We start from the raw sequence: 23,337 nt of genomic DNA, 5'->3' as shown, positions 1-23,337 counted from the left end.
AACTAATTCAGGAAGCTCTAAGCTAAGGAAATGCCCTTATTTATTAGGAAGAGGAATAGTTTTTCTTCTAGTGCAGGTCACTGAACCCATGGTGGCCCACTGGCCCATGGTGGAATCCTACATACACGACTTCAGAGCTAGGAGGAGAGAGGGAGACTGTTTCTCATCATTTCAGGCAGATTTTTAGATTGGCTAATTAGGAAGCTGAAGCTGTGGATCCAGCATTGGGGTCTGTAGGATTTATGGGGTCATGTAGATGGTATGGTGTAAGAGTGCTCCCATTAATTCTGACCTTTCATTCTTAGTGTCTAAGCACCCAGAATGATTTTTTGGGTGAGTATTGGGTTTTTTGGGTTTTAGGGGAGGTTTTTTTGTATTTTTGCTTTTAATGAGAATGGCAGTAGCTAAAGCATGCCTTTTTAGAGATGCCCAACCTTGGTCTGAAAAGAGAATCCACCATCTTTCTTGTTCCAGATCCTGTCCTTAAGGAAAACACTTATGAAAAACTAATTTGCAGTTTTCAGGCTTCAACTTCTCGCAGAAGGTGAGCTATAATGTCAGAGCCCTTCAGTTTCTTAAATTTTCATAATAGGGAGGTAGTTCTCCACTACATTTCCTTGCTTTTTGGGGTTTCTTTGGGCTAAGTTCCATGCATTTTAGAGAGTTTAGTTTTCAGGTGGAAAGCAACAGCCTTTTTTTCTGATCCAGGATTTTTAGTAGCCATGAGGCATGGATTACTGGACTCTACTGTCTCTCACAGGTAGGCAAGGACAGAATTGCCTCCCTTTTTTTTGTGCTTCTCTCTGTAGCAGTGCTCTGCTCTGTATGCATGGCCTCCATGGCTTATTCACAGATGTCTGAGTGTGAGTTTGGTTGTATTAAGAAACATTTTCTTGAAGATGCGCTTTTTTCTTTCTGCTGTTCCTCATTTCTATGAAGAAATAAGGAGTGGCTGCTTCTCAAGCAGAGATGAGGCTTATGGGGCTTTGTCCGTTGAGTCAACAGGACGTAAAAGAAAATGTAAAAGGTGGAAATGCAAAGGGCAAGTAGTCAAGTAGTTTGTCACTCTTGTGACAGTTGTCTGAGGGAAATGACAGGAGCCATTTGATTTCCAGGGCTCAGAGCTTTGTGGTTGCATAGGTCCTGCAGCCTCTTTAAAAGTCTGCTGGCTGCTCAAGAGCTGGTATTTCTGGTGAGCTTGCTGCTGCTTTTGCAAAACACATTTTCTTTAACCTTGCTGCCTGTGTTTCTGATTGGGATGAGATTATATACATTTTTTTCCCTTCCAAACATCCCAGGCTGGACTTGAACCAGTAATTGTTCTGTCTGTGGAGTATTTATTATTAGAAGCATTCACCAGGAGCCAGCTTACTCTGGCAAGCTGAGCACAGAATGCACAATTACTCATTGCAGGTTGAGATAGGTTTGAAAAATTGCTATGAGCATTGACCAAGTCACGTACAAAATTTACTTTTCCAGTACTTTACTACAGCTATGAATAGAAAATAATGTTTACATTAAAATATGGAATAAGGTTCATTATGCTTTTTTATAGAAACAAGTTCTGACCATATTAGGAAATTCTCAGAATCCAGTTACTTAGCATAGCACTGGAAAATTAAGGATCGAAGTAAAAACATGGTTTATGACAATGGGTCAGTCCAGAAGAACAGTTTTGTTGGGGATTTTACTGGTGTGGTTTTTGATTGTTTATATTGGGGGTTTTGTTGGTTTTTAGGTTTTTTTCCCTGACTCAACAATCAGGTGTAAAATCTGATAGCAGAAGGAGAAGGCACATGCCTCAGTCACAGAGCTACTTAACTCCACAGATAGGAAAATTTCTCCATAGTAATCAATTGTTTGCATGTTCTGGGGGGGTGCAGGCAGGTAATGACAGTTGTGATCTAGGTGGCATTCTTGGCACATGTGGAAATGGCTTTTATAGAGGCAGTCCTGACCTGCTTGTGGAACTCTCTGTAATCTTGGTAACACCTTTGTTCCTTGGAAGCTGACTGCCACAGCAGTGCAGAGAGAAATGAAACATACAGTTCCTGCATGTACCAGAGTTTTTGTATCTTTTTCTAGGATGTTCTTGCATAGACTAAATATCACCACTGGAAGCAGTGCACAGACTGAGGGTGCAATATCCCAGGGATTCCTTTGCTGGAGGCTCTTCCTCAGAGGCACCAACTGGAGCTGTTACAGTATTGCTGCACCAACAATTTTCAAAGGAAAATGAGTTGACATCTGTGTGGACTCTGTGTTCTTTTGGGTTGGGTCATGCAGCAAGAGTCTTATGGAAAGAATGGGGATTTTTTCAGTAAGGAACAGAGTGTGTAGTGGAGAGGAAATATGCAATTTGCTAGAATCAGTACAGTTACATGCAGAAATTGCTGTGATGCATTCCCAGCCCACCCAGGAGGCACTACAGGAATCTGTAGGAATTACCCTCCCCAGGACAGTTGTAAAGGCTGTGGCCAGGCAGCCTCTGGGACAAAGTGCTGTTGTGGCAGTAACCAGAGGCAAAGGCCAAATTTGATAGTCCCCGGGACTCAGTGTAAGAAGGACTGTTCAACAGAAAAAGAGAGACAGTGGGAAAAGTGGGAAGCAGCCCAAAGTGGTGATGGAGTAGGGACAATTGAGGTAAAACTGATTCTGCCAAATAAGTATTCAATCACTGTATAGTGTCATGATAAAACCCCAGGGGGAGCAGAGGCAATAAGTAACACAGTACAAAAGGTGTGGATGGCTCCAGAGAATAATAAGCTCCCTTTGGAAGGTGTTTAGCTAACAGGAACTTAAATCCCAGTGGAGTCCAGCTGGATGTGAACACTTCACCCAGTATATTTTCTATATGCACAAAGAGTTCAAGGAGCAGACTAGATGTGCTCAGTGGTATCCATCCACTCCACCTGAAATGCAGGTACATTATCTACAGCCTGGAGGTGAAGTGATAATTAAGGGCTTCATTAGGAAATCCAAATGAATCACTTAAGTATTTGTGCACGGGAATCTATGGCTTTGGACTCTACTCTGTGGTAATCTTGTTAAATTCTGTTAAGTTTGTTACTTGTAATAATGTTGTAGCAGAACAGTGATTCAAAGACTCAAAATTGTTTTCTTTTCCCTTTTACTGCATTAGCCGGTGTGCTTAATTAAGGGAAAGGAAGAAATGCTGAGGAACATACCTGGTGCAGGTAGCTGGGTGTGCAGCTACCGTGGGAGCTGCAGGTTGTGCCCTGGATGGTAGGAAATGCCTGGAGGCCTAGGCAAGGGACCATGAACTGGTGCCAACCCTTTGCCAAACAAAGGGCGTGGGAATGTGTAGGGCTGGCTGGCTGGTTCATCCAGACACTCTGTGAGACCCAAATAAAACAGGAGAATACCCAGACCAAATATCCCCATTTACCAAGAGGCATGTGCAAGGGGCACCAAAAGCATGAGAGGAACACAGCCTGTGAGGGCACAAAAATCCAGTGGTGCAGTGTGGCTCCTGAAAGTTTCCTTAGCCAGCTATCTGCAAACTAGAAATGGATTAGACAGATCAGAGAATGAAACTGTAGATTTGCAGGCAGCAGAGGAAGGATGAGCTTGCTCCTCTGAGCATACTCCAACTAGGGCGAAGAGTTCCTTACAAAAATTGGAAAATGATTACGGAAGGGCTGTAGAAGGATGACTTAAGTGACTAACACTTGGTGTGGTTTGTCATGTTTTTGTCAGTCCCAGGAAACCTCTTCTGTACAATAACAAATAGAATACCTGCTGTGATCAGCATTGGGCTTGGAGATTGAAAAAATGTTGTCCCATTTAGTCTCATTTAGTCTGACATGACATCAGTGCAGCAAGTGGCAGTTACCCCACTTAAGCTAATTTTTATTGTGAAAGTCCTTGGTAATATGAAGTCTGTATGGCAAACCTATAAATACATGAATTTTTCTAGCAAAATACCGTGTCTTCCAGAATTTGAATCAAATTATGAAATCTCTCATCAGGAACTTACTGTTATGTTCCTAACCTCTAAATAACTTTTTGACAAGTTTATTTAATACTTGATGAATATGGTGACTGCGTCTATCATAAAAATTTTGAATGGGTAAGGTGAACACAGATTTCTCTGAAATAGAGGTTTAAAATTATTGATCTCAGGCTGTGGGCCCTTTAATAACCTGATATAATGGGTTATAACAAGACTATTGAGCAACAGATGTTATCAGTTTGCTGTGTGCCCGAGTGCTTTTTTTAAGATAAAATCCTGTTCTCCGAGAATAAGGACTCAAAAAAGGTCCTGTTGACCACTCTGAAAACTGACTTGGAATGGCCACATTGGATGAAAGATGAATAACAGGCTCTGCACAAAAGCAGAGAGAAGGGAGAGTACGTGCCTGATGGGATATTTTGCATTACCTGAGGATCTGGTCACACTCTGGTTCAGGATCAGGTCATGACAACATATCCCTGTGTATCAGGAGTAGATTGAGTCTGAAATCATAAGTCTCTGTTCTAGTTCCTGCTTTTATTCAGATATATTTGTTTTGGCTGCCAGCAGACTACTCAAGCTTTTCAGTAGTGATTTATTGAGTAGTGATTTTGCAGGTACAGATACTTAAGCTGCAGTTAAATGTTCATTGTAAGCAAATCATAATGTTTGCCTGTTAAATTAGTGGAGGTTGAGCTGGTTATGATATCAGAGGGATTTCCTGGAGTTGGATTTAATGTTCTGCTTGTTTCAAATTTGGAGCAACTCTGTCAAGGAGATTGGTGGAAGATAATAGACTTTCCTTTCATATTCTCCTGCTCCCCATTGTTTTGCTTGTACTGAGATGTATTTGGGGAGGATTAGGATCACATAAACCCCTGGCAGTGTAGGCGTGCTTATCTGTGCATTCCTAATGATTTGTTGTCATAATTACCTGTACTGATTCTCCCTGCAGATAGGTGGGCTTGGCACAGAAATTACTGGTGTGTCTGACTGCTCTGTAATGTGTGTGAATGCGGTCTCTGGCAGTGAGATATTGTTTGTTTGGGGGTTTTGTTTGATTTCCTCTAGTCCTCTGCTGTTGCTTTCACTGTGCAGGCAGTGATAATTCAGTTGGCTGTGCAACTGGGTGGCCATAATAATGCTGTCAAGGTGCATCTGCTATCAAGTTTAATATGTATGTTCTGCTCAGTGCAGCCTCGTGTCAGCAGAGAATCTGGACCTTGATTGATTGCAGTCTGTCTTGATTGCAGCTTTTTTTTGTTTGTTTTTCCCAGTCACTCCTTAATGGTCATAAACCATTCAAAGATGAAAAACAATCCCAGCATCTTGAGCAACCTCACCTTTGGATGTTTTGATTTTTACAGAAGTTAAATGCTGTGAACAGCAAGTCCAGAATTTCTAAGGCTGATGCCATTCCCTGGCTATGAGAAGAATATGTCACAGAGGAGGATTTAGGCTGGAACTGATAGGAGTTGAGCCTGCTCTCTAAGCAGGGCTTGCTGCAGCAGGGGCAGGCAGTGAAGCAAGATGTGTCTTCAAGGAATAATTCAGAACCTTATGAGCTCCTGCTGTCAGACCTACCCTAACAGTGTTTTTCATTGCTGTTTCAAGTTCAACAGGGAGTATGGTATATTCCAGGGCTGAGGGGCTGTTAATCCAGTGCACTGTATATTTTTTAATCAACTTCTTTTCCTGTACTGTACACACATTCCTACCCTGATAACAGAGTGCTAGTGCATGGTACAAAGTTGTAAGGGTTTTTTATTTGTTTTAATGTGAGTGATTTCATTTTTATGGTTGGTGTTGTGTGTTGGAAGGGGATGATGTTGGAAAAACAGTGAGGGACACTGGATCCATGTATCTACTGCTGCCATTAACTGAGCCCCAGTGCTGCTGAACAATGGCACTTGAAAACTTGGCTAGTTATTGTTTTTTTGCTTCTTAGCATTCTGAGTCCCACTTTTTATGTTCTCATCTTATTGCCCACCCCATCTGTTTCATTCATGTTGGGAACAGCTAAATTGGGCTTAAATTCTATTTACAATTAAGTTTTGGTTGTTTCTCCCATGCAGGTATTAGGGAGATTGATCTGATTTCTAGACTGCAGTTTATTGGGCTACTTCTTTTGGTTGTGCAGTTATCCAACTTTGTCTCACCCAAAAAAACCTGTAGTTTACATCAACATTCCATAACACCTCTAAGATCTGCTCTTAAGGTGGATCACGCTCCTGAGGTGGTTCATGACAGGGAATTTGATCAAATCAAGAGGGTTATGGGTTACAGCAGTCTAAACTGTTCTAATTTGTAGACTTCCAGAGGTAAGGATATGTCCTGAAATGAATTGGGATATTGCAATTCCTCCACGGTGAGGTTAAGACCCTTGGTAAGGTGGTGAGAGACAGAATTCCTTAGCTTTGTTCTGGTGTTTAGTAACCACCTCATGGCTGATGAGTTTGAGCTTGATGTTTGTGTGAGTGTGGCTGTATTTTGAGCACTCCAACTGTGGAATACTGGGAGCAAGTCAAAATAGAAAAGATCTTATATTCATTAGGAATTCCCACAGGGTGTGCTTGTTATTTATAAGTTTAATTTTAAGAATGCTATAATCCTGTAAAATGAGGAAATATTTTTCCAATATAGCTGTTTAAAACTTTGCTTGCATGAAGGAGAATCTTGTAAGATAGGTAGTTGGGCTATGTTTATGAGATTTTTTCCACTAATTGTTTATTTTATGTTCTCTGACCACCCTGAAGAGCTAAAGAAGGCATGTATGTTAAGCATACAGTCCTTCTACTGAAAGTACCTCACCAAAACACAAGTTGGGCCATTCTGAGTCATACCACAGGTCCATCTAGGCCAGTATCCTGACCTAAGTTGGCCAGGAATGTATATCTAGGATAGAGAATAAAAGCTGGAAAGGCATAGAAAATTACTCCTCAGACTGCTTTTGCCACTTTCAGTGAACTGGTGAACATGAGGTTTTTTGCATTTCTTTTATTATAAATGCCAAGATTAAACTTATAAAGATATAAAGTTTGTATGTTTGTAAAGTTTATATGGTTGGCTGAAGGATGTATCAGTATGGAAGAGCTGATTTCACATTTCTTCATGCTGAGATGGGCCAAGAGGGAATTTGGTCACTTCAGCTGCTTTCCTTTGTGCTTCACTTGCTATTTCCAGGAAGACCGTTTTAGATTATCTTAGGCTTGCTCAACTCCCTTGCATGACTTCATGGGACAGGGGTACGAGAATTTCTTGACATCCTGTCCATTTCATACAGGAAAAGACAAACTGAAAGTTCTTGTTTTCACAGCCACTGTACTTTAAATTATGTCTTTTTATATTCAATGCATTTTTAAGATAAGGACAGTGGTGTCTGGGTTTAAGATGCTTGGGTAATTAACATTTAACATGCAGAAATGATGCTCTCTGCTGTGTACTGGGGAGCAATGGTACTGCCTTACCCCTCTCCCACTGACCATCTCATGCCTCTTCTGTGCTGATGGTTTCTGCACAAAGGTACCTACATCCCTTCTTTTGCCCCATGTGATCCTCCTGGTTTTTACGTTAATGTATTATGTCTTGCTATGGATGTGGGTAATCTTTGGCCCATAGACCTGAGTATGTTTCTGCAGTATTTGTACTACCTCGGGAATAAAGTTTGGATTTGTGCTGCTACTGTGACCTAAAAGAGCTTGGAATTTGTTTCAGGCTATAATTAAATTGGCATTTGCTTTGGCTGCATTACTCTGGCGATACCACAGCATATCTGTAAACTTAGTTCTGTAATTCCATATTGCCAAATGGCTGCTGTTCATGGTATTACCCAGGAGGATTTTATTCTATTTCAAAGCCAGATTCCTTTAAGTAAAAGACATCATATCTTTGTACACATGTATTAAAATTTTGATAACAGAAAGTGGAGTAGTGCATCAGGGAAAGTGACTGTACCTTGCCTGGCTTTGAGTGCTCATTGACTTTCATGTTCTACTCCAAAATTATTCCTTGGGATTACTTTCCACCACAGTCACCAGACTGAAACCTTTGTATGCACATGTGTCACTAAAGGGTTGAAGTGGTAAAGTGAAGAGACCTTCAAGAGTAGGGAGGGGATACTTATTTCTCTGTCAATGTTTGTAATACTAGAAGTTTGGAGCAGTCTATAATTAACTAACTTTTCTTTAAATACCAGGAGAAAAGCCAGCATTAAGGGAGATTTTTGCAGGGGTTCTCTGTCCTGTGCCTTCTGAGGTGATGTGCAGGGAGGTTATGTGCTCAGCACTCACTGGTAGCTTAGGGATGGCCAGTTCAGGTGTGCTGGTGAGCATAAAGGAACTTGGGAATGGCATTCCATTTGCTCATTACAAGAAGCACAAATGTTGTGCTACCAAACACAGCAGGTAGTTTCTCTTACCAGTTTCTCACTTCAGTACCTGATGGTTGAAAGCACAGCTACCCCATACAGATGCAGGTCTCTTTCAGTGAGAATTTGGAACATTTTGCAGCACCTTTTTTCTGAATCTCTTTAATACCCTTTTTTTTTTTCTTATTTCTCTTCTATCATTTTGACTGTCCTTCAGCAGATGTTGGATTGAACATTTCTTAGCAGCCCTCTTGCTGAGTTAGTCTGCTGCTCTTTTTTTTTTTATGTAGTTGTCTTCTATATCTGGAATGAAATCTTCTTTTGTGAAGATTTTTATAAGATCTCTGAGATCTTTTGTTCATGTTTTGTTTGATCATCCTTTGTCTTGCACTTTTGACATACTTCTGTCTGCTGCTTCCTTGTGCACACTACAGGCTGGCCACTTCATAGCCTTCCCTCTCAGTCCTTTTATTGCTAGGGAATGAGTTCTTTTCTCTGCTTGAGCTCATAATTAACTGGTAACTTTTTTCCCTTTTTTGTGGATCTGAAGAAATGTGATGGTTGGGCTCCAGTACTTTCTTAAAATTTGGTATTTATGTTGTTAATCTAAATCTGCAACCAGACTGCTACAGTAACACTCATTTTTAGAAAGGAAAATATTCATATTTTTTGGGAATGACAGCAGAATTGCCAAGATCCATGCTTAGTAAAAGATCCAGCCTACTTCTAAAGCCAGTAAAATATCTGAGCAAGATCTTTTATTAGGCCTCTTTCATTCATTTTCTTCTAGGAAAGCCGAGTTAATGTGTTTCTGAAAGTAATTTTTGCAGAAGATTTATAACAAAAAGCCCTTAAAATTAATATCAACATAGACTATCTGGAGCTGCATATAAAGGCAGGAAAAAGGGGCACGTTATCTCTCTCTATTTTAATTTGGTCATCTTTAGCACTGTGTGTAGGGTATAAGGAGTAACTTATACCTGGCTGAAGCCTTTTCTGACATTGCCCATCTGCTCTGCTTGGCTGTTCATTACACTGATGTGCCTGTAACCCTGGCCCTGTACAGTCCTCCTACCCTGTTCAGACCTTTTAGGATTATTGAATGCAATACCTGGCAAACCTTTCTGATTTGTGTTGGATGACATCCAATGTGAGCCATAAAAACTGCTGAGGTAGGAGCTGCTCTGCTAAAGCAAGACTTCTTCACTTGGTAACAATAGGAGCACTTGCAACATTTTGGTATTGGATTCTCATTGCATTGTCAAGACCAAAAGCCCTGGACTCTCCTGCATGGTGTAGCTGGTGATTGTCCCCCTTTAGTTGGTGCTGCTGACTTGGATCAGGGTTTTGTCTGCCAGGTTATGCATGGAGTGAGCTCAGGTGTTTGCAGGGCGAGTTTGCCCTCTTTCCTAAGAGGCTGGTTCTGATTTAGTCATAAGCAAGATCTTTAGAAATGCAGCATGTACTTATACTGTGACCTGTAATAAGTTTATCATTTATTCCCCCTGCCCCTTTTTTTCCCCCCCAGATAAATGGCTCATTTAAACTGGGAGATACTGAAATACTCTCTGGCTGGCAAATGCAGTGCCTAGCAGCAGTCATCAAGGACGAACCAAACATGAGTGGTGGAGGGGAGCAGGTCGACATTCTCCCGACCAACTACGTGGTCAAAGATCGCTGGAAAGTGGTGAGTAGCTCTGGCTTTGATGGCCCAAACAGACCTCCCCCTCCTCCTGCAGTAGCACAGCAACTTCCCTACTTAATCCTGGCCTCTGGCAAGCAACACTGGAGTGGTAGGGTTTGACATGTTAGCAAGATACTGCAGGAAGAAGGGATTAGAGTGGTATTTTCAGAAGATTAAAACTGCCAAGGATTTTTATGTAGGATTGAGCTGTTGAAGCAGATTGACTGATGTTTTAGTAGGAAACTTAGATTTCAAATTACTGTGGCAAAGAATACTACAGACATGACCATAAATAAATTGCATTACAATAAAATAATGTAACACCAAATGTTTTGTGTTGGAATGTCAGCTACTTCAAGAGTCAAAGTCCATGATTAAACAACTGGTTCAACTTCTGTGCAAATTTATTAGACTACTTCTTAAAATTATATCACCATATGTTAAGTGTTTTAGTTCTTATCCGTTGTGCAAGCTGGACAGGCTTTGCTTTTAAAATGCTGAAAAAAAATTTAAATCTCATGTATACCATTGTCTCAATTTTGAATTGGGATTACCAGCACTCTCTGAATCATTAAACTCCCAGCAGAAGCCTCCCTAGTTTGAACTACAAGTGATTTGCAGTAAGTAGAGCTGAGTTGTTCTTTATGCTGACTGGCTGTGGTACAGTGGCCCTGTGAGTTTTGCAGTGGAGTGTGGAGAGAAGAGGGCTAAAGAAGCTTTGAACTCTGAATTCACTTCAGTTCCAGACTGTGGGAATAGGTTATTTTTCAATAGTCCACTTCAGACAAAACATTATCCTTTCGTTAGACCCAGCCCTGTTCTTGTTGCTCCCCATTGCCTGTCTCTCTTCACTTTGTTCCAGCTTTCTCTACAGCCTTCACTTTTCTTTATATTTAAGCAATTCAAATTCTTCTTCATTCTCCTGGCTTCTTGAGAGCAGATGGAGAAGCTCAGTTTTCTCTGTGATTAGACACCAAAATGGAGACAACCCCTTTGCTCCTCCTAAACCTTTCTGTCACAGCTGAAGGAAAGCTTTGCTCTGCTCCTGCAGCTCTGGTCTGGAGCACATGTACTTGGAGGGATGATCCATGGGCAGGTTAATTGACATACAGGACTTGAAACATGCCTTTTGCTTACCAGTGTCTCAGAAAATAATGGTTGCAGCTTTTATCTGCCTCTCCCTGCACAAACGGAAATTTCCCCAGAGCCTGAAATTTGGTGCGTGTTCTTTGCCAAGCTGTATTTCAGCGCTCTCCTGATGCCTTTGCTTCAGGTGCATGGTTGCTAATACTCATTCCTCCTTAACAGGGGGAAGAACTCATTTACATTGAGGGTGGCAGAGGGTTGGAACAGGCTGCCCAGGGAGCCTGTGGAGTTTCCTTCTCTGGAGACATTCCAAACCCACATGGATGGGTTCTTGTGTCACCAGCTCTAGGTGACCCTATCATGGCCGAGGGGTTGGACTAGGTGATCTCCAGAGGTCTTTTCCAACCCAAACATTTCTGGGATTCTCTGTTCTCCTTTACCTTGGCTAACTTTAGCTTGTACCATTCCCTATTAATCAATCTTGGAGTTTCTGCTCAGTAGACAGGAGTGCTAAATGATGGGAGTATTTTTGTAACGAAGTCTAAACAAAGTAACTTCATTCTTGGCAACAGCAGAACTCTTAACAAGCACCAAAAACTCCAAATAAATTCTAAAATTTGCTCAGTGATGCTCACATGGAACATTTCAAACCAATTTTAAAGCTGGTAGAGGCACTAAACGTGGGATTCGATGCTTCATCGTTGCATAAATCTGTGGCTGGGGCCCACTAGAAGCTCTACCCACTAACTCTGCCTTAGAGAAGATAGAAATATGCAGCTGTATTGACAACAACAACTACCTCTAATTAGAGGAATAACCTTTTATGTTTTATAATGTCTCACAGTAGCCTTAAATACTGCAGTGAGGTCATTGCCCCACTTGAAGTCTCTGAGAAATGACATGACTTGCTAAAGGCTGTAAATAGCAATGAGAAATCCTTTTTCCCAGTTCTGAGCAGAGCTGGGAATTTGACCAACTGACTTGTGCACTGTGAACCTTCATCAAACAGCCATCCCCTCCACCCCCCCAAAAAAAGTATGAAGTGCAGACCCTTTCCTTTTAGGCAAACCTTCATTGCCTTCCCCTTGCTGTAAGTTGGTGTGGGACCAGTCAGAAACACGAACTTTGGAGGGCTTGGAGTAATTTGGAACAACTATTAAAATACTTCTGGTGGCCCAAGGAAATGGATGATGTAGGATCAAGTGACTGAGGGAAAAGGGACTGTACTTTAAAGTGAACATACAGCTGTAACATCAGGAGCAGCATTTTTTCCTTTTCATCACAGATCTTTCTGACTCTAACCCAGAATGTGCCAGCTGTATGCTCCAATCTTTGCTGTGGGTGATGGATCCTGCTCAAGCAGGTGTGTGGCATATTTATGTGATGCTGGGGTGCAACTGCCAGAAGGTCTTTTGTGTAATTTGTCCTCCCAGTGTCTCTGGCTGGGCATCTGCTTGAACCTTGTAGCTCTTAGTGCTGGCATACTTCCATTATTGAGCTGATTTCTAATTTTAGATTGGTGTAATGTATTCCTTGAATTCTTTTCCTCCTTTCCTCCTTTCTGCTGGCTGACAAAGCTTTGACAAATGAAGATGCTAGTTCTCTGCAGTTAGCCTGTTGGTAGTTCATTTTCCTGTCACTTGAAGTCAGTAAAGTTTGGCTGTCTGACAGCGGTAATACTTTGTTCTTATTTATGAAAAAAGACATGGACAGGGCGTGCTTATGGTTTTTATCAAAACTTGTAGATTTAGAAGTATTTTTTTTTTTTAGTTTTCTTTACTTGCAGATATTTTTGATGCTTTGACTAGATGAAATCTAGACAGTACTGGAACCACATGACTTTTGCTGAGTCTCCAGAGGGTCTTGATCCACGTGTGCTCTGAATGATGTGAACAGTTTTGTTCAGGGGAGGAAACAAAGTCAAACGTAACTTGTACTTGCTTTGAACTAGGTATGGATGTTAAAGCTGAATTTTGATGTATCTCTTTATTTCACATAAATGACTTTTACTGGGGATTCACAACTGACACTTATTAGCAAGACAGAGTTGGCAGCTCCTGCACTAAGCTTTGAACACGAGCAATGACTTGTGTACATGTGTATGTTCTCTTGCTAGGTGCAATCCATGTTTTGTTTCCTTTCAGGTTTCTGAGATTCTTGATCTGAAGCTCTCCTGTTTATTTTGGAAACCTTGCTGGAAACCCCACAAGACTTTCATGGATTCTTTACCTTGTCTTGTTTAGAATGGCTGTTTATGATTCCAAGAGGGAACCTGGGACAGGGAAAGTTCTTTGTCAAGCTTAGGGCCTGTTTTGGTCTCACTCTGAATTGCTTTAAGTGGGCTGTGACAGGTCTTCAGATGATTTAGAATGTGGCTAGCTGAGTTCTCGATTGGCTTCTCAGTTCATGCCTGTTTTACATGAGATCATTTCCCTTGAGATCAGATCCAGTCCTCTTCAGCAAGTGGAGTGAATTCTGGAGAGTCTGATGAACAAAAACACTCTTCCTCAGGTGTTAGTTAATCAGATGAGGCCTAGTGGTAATTTCTGGATCAAGTAGCCCATTGAGCTGAGCTCAGCTGAGCTGAGCAGTAGTTGCAGACTTGGCTATCCAAGTGCACCTAGAAGACAGCCACAGTGGTCACTGTTTGACCTTGTCAAATCTTTGAAGCCTGTGGATGACAGCTTTGACCCTGGCTGAGTTCACTAAAGGTTGCTGGCTTTTCATTTGGTCCTTTGCCCTGGACTTAGAGCACACATTCCTTTGCATTGTCACAATCCTGACACTAAACCATTCCTTCCTTGATTCTGGAATGTTATCCTGGGAAGGTCTAGTCTTTATATAATATCCTTGGAAAGGCAGACAGTTTAGAGCAGTGGTGTTGTATATGCTTCTAGAATAAAAGATTAAATTTGTATTCAAGCCTATTTTTGGCTGGGGTTGTTTGTTGCCTTGGTTTTTTGAACTGTGTCTGAAAGTACTGATTTTTGCTTAGTGAGAGGGCTGTGTGTTGCTGTTGTTGTTTTGGGTTATTTTAGTAGGCTTTGAAAGATTGTGCTTCCAAAAGACAAGAGTCTTTTTCAGGATAAATCCAAAATATTTCAGAGTATTTAAAGGAGACTTCAAAGGGAACCATCTGTGTCCTGTGTAACTCCTGATTGTCTGTGTCCAAGTCCAAATACCTACCTGTTTGATCAGATGAGCCATTCAATTGATTCCACAGCCTGGAATAGACACCTGGACACCCAGCTCACACAGGGGCTCATGCAGTTAGGTGGAATGAATCCTGTTGGTGTTGGCAGCCTGTGTCCCAGTCATGACAGTAAGTGGGCTGTAGAAGGTAGGAAACAGGACTGGAAGAGAATATCCCCAAGGCAGTGAGAGTTCACATGGGCTGATGATGACTCTTGATTACCACTTAGGTGATTCTAGTTAGATGTTTCATTCTCTTCCTTGACTTAGTGTTTGCAGTTCCATTACTGGTTTGGGGTTTTTTGAGTGCTGTGTGCCCATCTCTCCTTTGTGTCCAGCACAGGCTGTCCTGAGTTCTCCTTAGAAAGTAAACTCCCATGGACCACCCAGACAGTGAGGCAATGGATGTGTCATAAGCCCCTGACCTCAGCCAAGATCTTGACTTAGAACAACTTGCTCTGGAACAAAGCAAAGGAAATGCTGTTGATGGCTTCTGGATGTTGCCGAAAAATCAAGAAGTATGGCAGTACTAGTGGTGATGTTGAATAGATGGTACCATCTGGTGTGCTGGGAAAAGTGTGCCAGAGAACAATTTCCATAGGAGCAGGAGCATGAGCAAGGATGCAAGGATGCAAAGGCAGCTTTGACAGCCTTCCATTGGCTGGAATGTGTGTATAAAATCAGGTTTTGATTCAGCAGAAGCTTTTATCTTGATCTCCTGTGCTTTCCCATTTGTTTCTCTGTAGATCTTTGTGTCCTTCAGTTTGGCTGTTTTGCCAGGTGTGCAGTCTCAATATTGTACTTTTTTTCCTGAACTTGCTTCTCTGATGTGTACATTCCTTTGCTTTTTCTGAGGTAGCAGTCCTAGCCTGTCCTTAGTTTTTCCAGGCTCCTGATCACTCTTTTACTCCTAAAATGAATGAACCCTAATTCACTGAGAGCTTCTAGAATGAGGTGTTCAATACAGTGCATCATATGTGAGTGTACCTTCCTACAGATCCTATCCTAGTCATATCACTGTGTTGTTCCGTTTGTATTGTGATACCTTTGCATTTTCACAACTGTGTTGGACCATCAGAACTGTTCCTGTTAGGGCCAATGAATGGAACAGGATCATTTATGTGTGTCTGTGCTGACTCAGCAATATTTCTCCCCAGATCTATTTCTTGAATTAATCTACAAAGTGAGACATTTGGGTAACCTGTATTTTTCCCCATCTCAGCTATGCTGTGTTGTATTTTTCATTGTTGACTTTTGCTTGCTATCTTACCCATTTTCTTCCTGAGGGTTTTTCAATCTCCCTCAAAGTCCCTCCACATCCCAGTTTATCTTTTTGCCTTCTGTAGCCTTTACTGTCCCTTTCCCCTTCTCATCAATATATCAGACCAAAAAGGATGTCATGTACTGAATCTTGAGGTGTTAGCTGACATGTTGTTGCTATGTTGAATGTAGCATGCTTTTGAAAGAAGGGTTTTTAATAGCCAGCTCACTTAGTGTGAATTTCCAAGTGGAAGTAGGGCTGCACTGTAATAATTTATGAATAATCTGTGGTGACCTAGTTACTGGCTGTTTACTGTGTGAATATGCCTGTTTAGCCCTGTGGAAGGTCATGAGGAAAAAATAACAAGAAGTTGCTCCGGACAGCAACTTTGAAAGGGTTATCTAGTAATAGCTTCAGAGACAAGGCTAGCTGTCAAGCTGTTAGTATGGAAAACACTTCCTTCTTCATGTGGAACTGTTTTTCTTGACCTGGGAGCTAGAAAAGCAAATTATTTGGGTCACCTTTGGGAGGAAAAACCCCTGCCCTTGGTAGGTAGGACCCTTTGTTTAACAAACTGGACAGATGCATAGGACAGGCCTTTGGTGGTACAGAAGAGATTGAAGTGTCATCTAAACCTCATTAAACATTGTGTAAGATCCATGTTTGTCTATCTGACTGAAACTTCTTTTTCTCTCTGAGTGTTACTGCTGCTGTTGGAAAGAAGTGGCACTCAGGACTTCTAGGGCGGTTGTTAACAGAGGGAACACAAAATGCTGAAGGCAAGGGCTGCAGCTTGGTTCAATGAACAAGTGCTAGGCAGATCAAGGGAGCCCTGATCTATCTCTGCTGTAAACCTGAATGTCCCGGTTTAAAGGGACAGTATTACCAGGAAAAAGAAATTCAGGAACTCTCAGGCACAAAAAAGGTATAGGTTGGGAATAACAGTTCTTTACTGATATATTTATAAGGCAAACAAAAACAGCATCAGCTATATGAAAGAAAAAAAACAGTGACAGAACAGAACGGAATTCAGTCCCAGTCCCTTTTTTCAGTCACCGATGGCTCTCCAATGGAGCAGGGCAGGCGGCTTCTCAGTCGCGGCTGCTGCAGGGGCAGGGGGGCGAGGTGGCCTCATCGCCCCAGGTGGAAGAAAAGGTGAGGAAGGAATTCTGCTCACCGTGGGCGTCCCAGTTGTTCAGAGGAAGCAGGAAGCTTTAGCAGTCCAAATCCAAGAAGCCTGATCCCAACAGGAGAAAAGGAACCTCTCTCCTCCAGTTCGACCGTGGAGCTGTAAGAGTTCTCCTACCCCCAGTGTCCTCTTACTTGCCGAAAAAAGAAAGCAAGGCTCCACCTTTCCCTAATGGAGCCATCAGGTTGCTTCAGTCCTTCCTTTGTCTCCAGCTCTTAACGGCTAATAGGAGAGCCATCCCGGCTAGCTTAACATAATAATGGGAAAAATTTCTAAACCTCGCCAACCCACAACACTGAATTTCCTCCTGGGCAGCACAGTAGGTTTTAAATATATCTAAGAGAAACAAAGATAAAATTATTTTCCTGGCATAGACATTGACTCTTACAACACATGAGGAGTCTCTATTATACATGGTTATATGTAACTCTATGCACATATGCTGTCAAGTCTCAGCAGAAGGAGGATCAGGGAATCACCTTCCAGGAAAGGCAGAGGATCCTGATTTGCTCTCTGAATCTCTGACTTACTCTAGAACAAGCAATCTATCTCTAGAAGGTACATATCAAATATGCTGAAACTTAGACATCTTTAGCTTTATGTCAGCTGAAGTCGTGGATTCCTATTGTGAAACACTCTTTTAATTTTGCTCAGAGACACAAAAAGCATAACTAAAGAGATAAGGAGACGGAGAAAGAATGGGAGTTGAACTGGTGGGTTGTGCACAACTGTTTTGAGGTAATGCTGTTGGCAGTTCTTTGAAATGTGACACTGAAGTAACTTTACTACCACAGCAGGTAAAGCATCTTGTAAAAGATTTCAGTGGATGTTTTGTTCTGTTTATTTAATCTATTGAATGAGATGTAAACTTCATTTAACTTATTTCTTGAAAGATTAGTTCCAGCTACCATGGTTATGCTTTATTGCAGAGATGTGTATTTGTTGGAGGGGAATGACAATTTGCATCTACCATGGTCTGGACAGCGGTTCTGCTATCTCCTTGAAGAGTCTTTCCTTGATTTTTGGCAAGAACATCATGGAGGCAATAAGCATTATCATTTGCTTTTAAAAGTATCACCTGTCATTGCTTGCTAGCCTTGTTCTTGGTTGTTAGAGCACAGAATTTATACATAGCACAGTCAAGTGGGTAGCTGGACTTTGGCCAAGCTGTGCAGTAAAGGAATTCAGGCACAGCACAGATTGGTAGCTAAGCTTGTTCTCCCTACGCAGTCGAGGAGCTGGCTTAGTGAGAGCCAGCTTGATGTTCCCTCTTGTATACATTGTACCAAACCTCTTTGTACTTTTCCAGCTGAAGAAGATCGGTGGAGGTGGCTTTGGGGAGATCTATGAGGCGATGGATTTGCTGACCCGTGAGAATGTGGCCTTGAAGGTGGAATCAGCTCAGCAGCCCAAGCAAGTTCTCAAGATGGAAGTGGCTGTCCTGAAAAAGCTGCAAGGTAAGGTAGAAAACCCTTTGGAAGTGCTGCAAGTCACTGTGCATGTTAACAATTAGAATCCAGAACTGCAAATGGTTTTTAGACTTTTCAGCTTCCATTTATATGGGATGCCACATTAAGTCACCCAGCTCAGAAAGTTGTTGTATTTTGCAACTCAAGTGAGATCCAGCATCTGGGACCATTTTGTCTACCAGGATATAAGGACAATGATCAGACTTAGGCTGAACTCTTGGTCCACTGGTCTGTGCAATCTAGTGATACTGATTAGAAAATAAGGAATAGAGAAAGCAATGTTTGACTAAGAAATGAGGTTGCCTCCCAGAGGACCTGGAGCACTGAAATATGACAGAGTCTCCAAGTAAAATGGTTGACTAGTAGAGTAGTGCAAAAAGTAGACAACAGGAAGTATAGGGAAACTGACTATTAGCTAATTTTTCATGTACCTCACTGTCCTGGTGGCAAAGTGTGATGTGCCTATTTTTAATGAGGGTGCACGGGAGCTGTTCCTGGCTGAGGGACGGGGGGGTTCTATTGAAAAGATTGCTATGGAGGGATGTAAACAAGGAATTTCTAAACCTGCCTTTGAGGAACTGAGAACTGCTGTTGGCTGAAGGGCACTGTGCATAGATTTCCTTTCTAAGGCAAAGCCAGCTATTGCCAGGTACAGTTTATTGTTATAATATAAATTTGAAGGGATGTTCCTTTCTGTAGGATTCCCACTTGGGCTGAGGAAACACCCACTGGAACAGTGAGTAGGATCCTTATCACCAGGGCCCATGCATCAGAGATTATGTTGTGGCCCTCTAAGTCTATTCCTTTGCCTTTGTACAAAATCTCGAGAGAGGTGATTAAATTTGAGGGTGAGAATGTTGCAAGCCTTGTGAAACGAGTTACTCAATGTTCATGACAGATCGCCTCTAGGTAAAAGCCAGTGAATTATTTTTGAAGGTCAAATCGTTTTCCACATTTCAGCTCTCCCAAGAGGAGGGCTGATAAGGCCTCTTTTGAATACTTCGGGTTATTGTAATACGTGCAGCTGAGCTGTGTAAAGAAGAAATCAGCCCAGGTCATTATGAGGACTCTTGTTGGTCTGTGGAAGGCCTGGATACACAAGCTTCCAGAGAGCAGCAGAGTGGGTGTCTGAGGTGTGAACACACTGCAATGAGAGTATTGTTGAGATGTTTTTGTTTGATTGTACACTTGAAACTACTCTGAATGGAGTGAGGGTATGACTGTGCAGAATGATGGATTTTAGAGTACCACAAGACAATGCTGTCATGCTGGCCAGTGTTAATGGGTGCTGCATCCAGGGCAGGGAATTCTTGAAAAGCATGACCTGAAATCACTAAACCAAAACTAGCATCAGAAAATATGCAAGGTGTTGACTAATACTTGTGTTTATTTCTGGAAGATTGTTAGTAATACCAAATGCTTGAAAAAGCACCCACATTTGTGTACAGGATGATGCTGGTAACTGGGGAGAGGGTGTGCTGGTATGTGGAACTAGGAAAAGCCCCTTGGCAAAGCAGTTAGTAAATACTCAGGGAAGGGACAAAAAAGATAGAAGAAGCAGAATTGACTGTGCATCAACTATCCTGCACATAAGAATGACAAATTACTTCAGCCATTTTTTTACAAATCAAGCTGTTCTGTGAGGAATTTAGCTTTTTTTGGTTGAAGGTTAGTCCCCAAATGCTTTACTGAAATAAATGATAAAGTTAAAATAAGAAATTGGGTTGAGAGCATGGGGAATCACGTGTTGTGTATGTTTTCACTGTGAGTGTTGCAAAGAGGTGAGAAACATTTCAGAAAGGGAGGTGCTGCCTTTCTCCAACAGTTGGTGAGTGGAGTAAGTTTTTGGTATTACCATAGGTGGTACAGTCACTTCATGGATTTCCAGATGAAAAGCAAGAGAACAATGTTGTCTAAAATTCCTCTGTACTTTTCTGGTAGATATGGAAATTGCAGTCCTTCTTAAATAGTGCAGCTTTATTGTTTTCTATTTAGGCGTCACACCAATCTTAAAGGACTAATGAATGAGCTGCTGCTCTTTCCAGAGCTTGTGATCAGAATCTTACAAGTTGCTAGAGTTTGGCAGAGTTCGGGGCACAGAAGGTTGGCCCACTCTGCAGACCTGGTTTGGGTACACCCTGGCTTTAGAGTGCAGCAGCTCCTGCTTGGTGTGGACTGCAGGCTATTGCCTACAGTTAGGCTTTCTGGGAGAGTTTGTGGAATAGCCACAAAGGGAACGTAGCTGCATGCAGGTCCCTCACAATGTCCTCCTGCACTAGCAATCCACACAGAACAGCTGGGGAACCAAACAGGTAATGACCCTTCTAGAGAGTCACTGTACCTTCTAATAAACCCCATGTGTGGTTTTCTGCTGTGAGGGTGGCCATGTGCTGGAGCAGGTTACCCAGGGAGATGCTGCTGTCATTGGAGATGCTGAAAACCCAGCTGGGTGTGACCATGGACAACCTGCTCTAGCTGTCTCTGCTTGAACAGGGGCATGGACTGATGATCTCAAGATGTCCCTTCCAACACAAATGGTTCTGAGATCCTTCAGCTTGGCTGTGTATCAGTATCACTGCCACATCAGCATCTCTCACCTGCTCTGTAGAGTCATTTTGTTCTGCTCATACTTGATTTGAATCTCGATGTATAGTGCATTTTCTACAGCTGTTTAGATATTAATATGTTTCCCAAAGGAAAAGTTCTTTCTAATTTGCATCATTACTTGCAGGGATCATAAATCGTCTTCTGACCAAACTTCCAAGTCTGTTCACTGTCTTGAGTGTGTGAAGCACCAGCAATGGTGCCCTTTTATGGTGAAACACATTTGAGAAGTCAGTTTATGGAGTTTCTTGTTCCTGTGATGGGCTGAAGCTCTCAGTTGTCCTGTTGTTGCATCTCTACCCAAGAAGTTTTTAGCAACATTTGTGTCTTTTTCTTGCCTTCCATACTGTTTATTAGTCAAAATCAAAACCTTCTGATCTCACAGAATATTTCCTTGTTCAGGCTGGATTTGCAGGGCTCAGGGCATTCTGTCTGGTGCTACTCTATTGGCCCAATTCTAATCAGAGCACCACAAGATAGCTTTGTATTTTAATCCTTGTGAAGCACTCTTAGCCTTACATTATCTTGTTGTTCCTAGAGAAGCTACTAGAGAATTACACTACTAGGGTTGAAAATCTTACCAATAGCAAATTCAGAAACTGTTTCAGGGATAGTTTTGGCACATCTGCACCGTGAACTTGTGCATGAATACAGGTTCACTGTCAGAATACTATTTGTGTGCCAAGCCCTCATTTTATTACCTTAATCACTAATGTAAGTACTTTAAGTACCATTTGCACACAATTTTAACATATTGGAATTTTCTACTTTGCAGTAAAGCATTTTGAAACCAAACTTAAGCTGCACTGGCAAAACACTTCCTGCAGATTGTCTGCAGCAGAGAATGTTGCTGGTTTAGTTGTACCTGCCAGTGTTTTGCTGTGTAGTCAAGCCTTTGGATCACATACATTAAAAACTAAATGGAAATAAGATCTGTATGGCTAAGTGAATGAGTAACTTGCATATCCAGAGAGCAAGAAAGGCTTTGGCTGGGTTTTCTGTGTTTCAACCTCTTAAGCAATGTCTCCATTAGTGAGCAGTGCAGTACCTGCAGATCAATGGGTTCATGCCTATACATCTCCAGCAGATATGGCTTGGGGATTTTACACTATAAACTTCATGGATTTGGGGGATTTTGTTTTGGGTTAGTTCTAATCTGCCTTCCTGTCTGAGGGTGCATTTATTGGTTTGGCATCTCATTTAGGATTTGGGGACTACTTGGTGTGCTCCTGAAATAGAACTTCATGGTTTGTTTGCTCAGAGAAAACCTTACATGGCCCAAAGCCGCTCTGGGAACACTGGCACGTGGTAACTGTGGTTATTTAAGGCAGTATGGGGGCTTTCTTTAAAACTTCACTGCTGCTTTTATAAACCAGGACTCTGAGGCTTCTGTTTTTTTGAATCATCAGGAGAAAAAACGTGATGGTTTCCTATCAGTGCACATATGGAAGGGAGAGTACTATCACATCTGGATGAGCAGATGTTTTTCCATCTCTTTAATGTTTTTCTAACACTTTGAAATACAAATGGGCAGCAACCTGCCTGCTCTCTCTGTGGTTTTTTTTTTTTTTTTTTCCTGATGCTGGATTTGCTGTGGAGCAATATTCAGGTGACAAAGGAACTTCAGTACTACCCAGACTCTGTTTCCTATTTGTGAGATCTTTGAGGTTAATCAAAATGCCACATCTCTGTGAGAACACCTCTGGCATAGCTTTTGAGGTGCTTGGCTTGGGCTGTGCCTGTCAGTCTGCATTTCTAACAGCAACCTTAACTGCAGAAATTGTAAAGTATCCCCAATTACATCCAGTGGACTTCTGCAGAGAGAGGTGTGAAAAGTATCTTAGGTACCAAACCAGGAATTGTGTTCTCTCTAGATGCTCAGCTGGGGCTGTATGAGGCTCAGAAGCAGATGCTTTGAATTCAAAAGTATTCTCCCTATCCTTACCCACTTGATAGGTGTCTCTGAGGGCATCCTGGGGACCTGTGAGACCAGAGCACTGTACAAGGATCTCTCACAAGGAGTACACTTTGTATGCCTGCTGGCCCTTAGGGTCTCTAAATACGGATGTGGCCACACACGTTCAGTCTCCAATGCCGGCATTCTCTTTGGAGCAGCCCAGCAGATTGTAATTTAAAATGGCCAGATTATTCTGGTGCTGAGCACTGTTTTCTGTTCATCTGCAGTGGCAGTGTTGCCCTGGTGTGAGGCTACAAAGCCCTAAGTATTTGCTTTTGATCTCACTCAACTGCCAGATATTGCTAAGCTCTCTTCAGTGTGTTGTTTTCTTTGTAAATGCCTTCTTTTCAGTGTAACCAGTTTCATTGTGTAGGACTGATTAATATTATTCTGCAGTGCAGAGATCTTCTGCATATTGAGTAGTTGTGCAAGATGCAGCCTGGTCACAGGCAGTGTAGTTTTTGAGTACTTGATTTTGTTACAGCAGATAGTAAAGCAAGTCTGTACTGCTCATTCCCTCTTCATTGCCTGGGCTTGGACAGATAAGAGCTTC

At 41.9% G+C, this 23,337-nt stretch overlaps 1 protein-coding gene across 2 annotated transcripts in view; it reads left to right on the top strand.

Annotated features, from left to right (window-relative positions):
• Window positions 1-23,337, top strand: part of TTBK1 (tau tubulin kinase 1) — a 107,615-nt gene that overhangs the window by 5,937 nt on the left and 78,341 nt on the right. For both annotated transcript variants that reach the window (XM_033055862.1, XM_033055863.1), the window contains exons 2-3: window positions 9,871-10,029; window positions 18,064-18,211. In XM_033055862.1, the coding sequence (XP_032911753.1) occupies window positions 9,922-10,029; window positions 18,064-18,211 (256 nt within the window). In that variant the 5' untranslated portion in view covers window positions 9,871-9,921. The remainder of the gene's footprint in view (window positions 1-9,870; window positions 10,030-18,063; window positions 18,212-23,337) is intronic.

This window comes from Catharus ustulatus, chromosome 3 (assembly GCF_009819885.2).
Source record: "Catharus ustulatus isolate bCatUst1 chromosome 3, bCatUst1.pri.v2, whole genome shotgun sequence".
NCBI classification, from domain to species: Eukaryota; Metazoa; Chordata; class Aves; order Passeriformes; family Turdidae; genus Catharus; species Catharus ustulatus.
The sequence above is the reverse complement of the archived record's forward strand: the minus strand, read 5'-3'. Positions and strand labels throughout refer to the sequence as shown.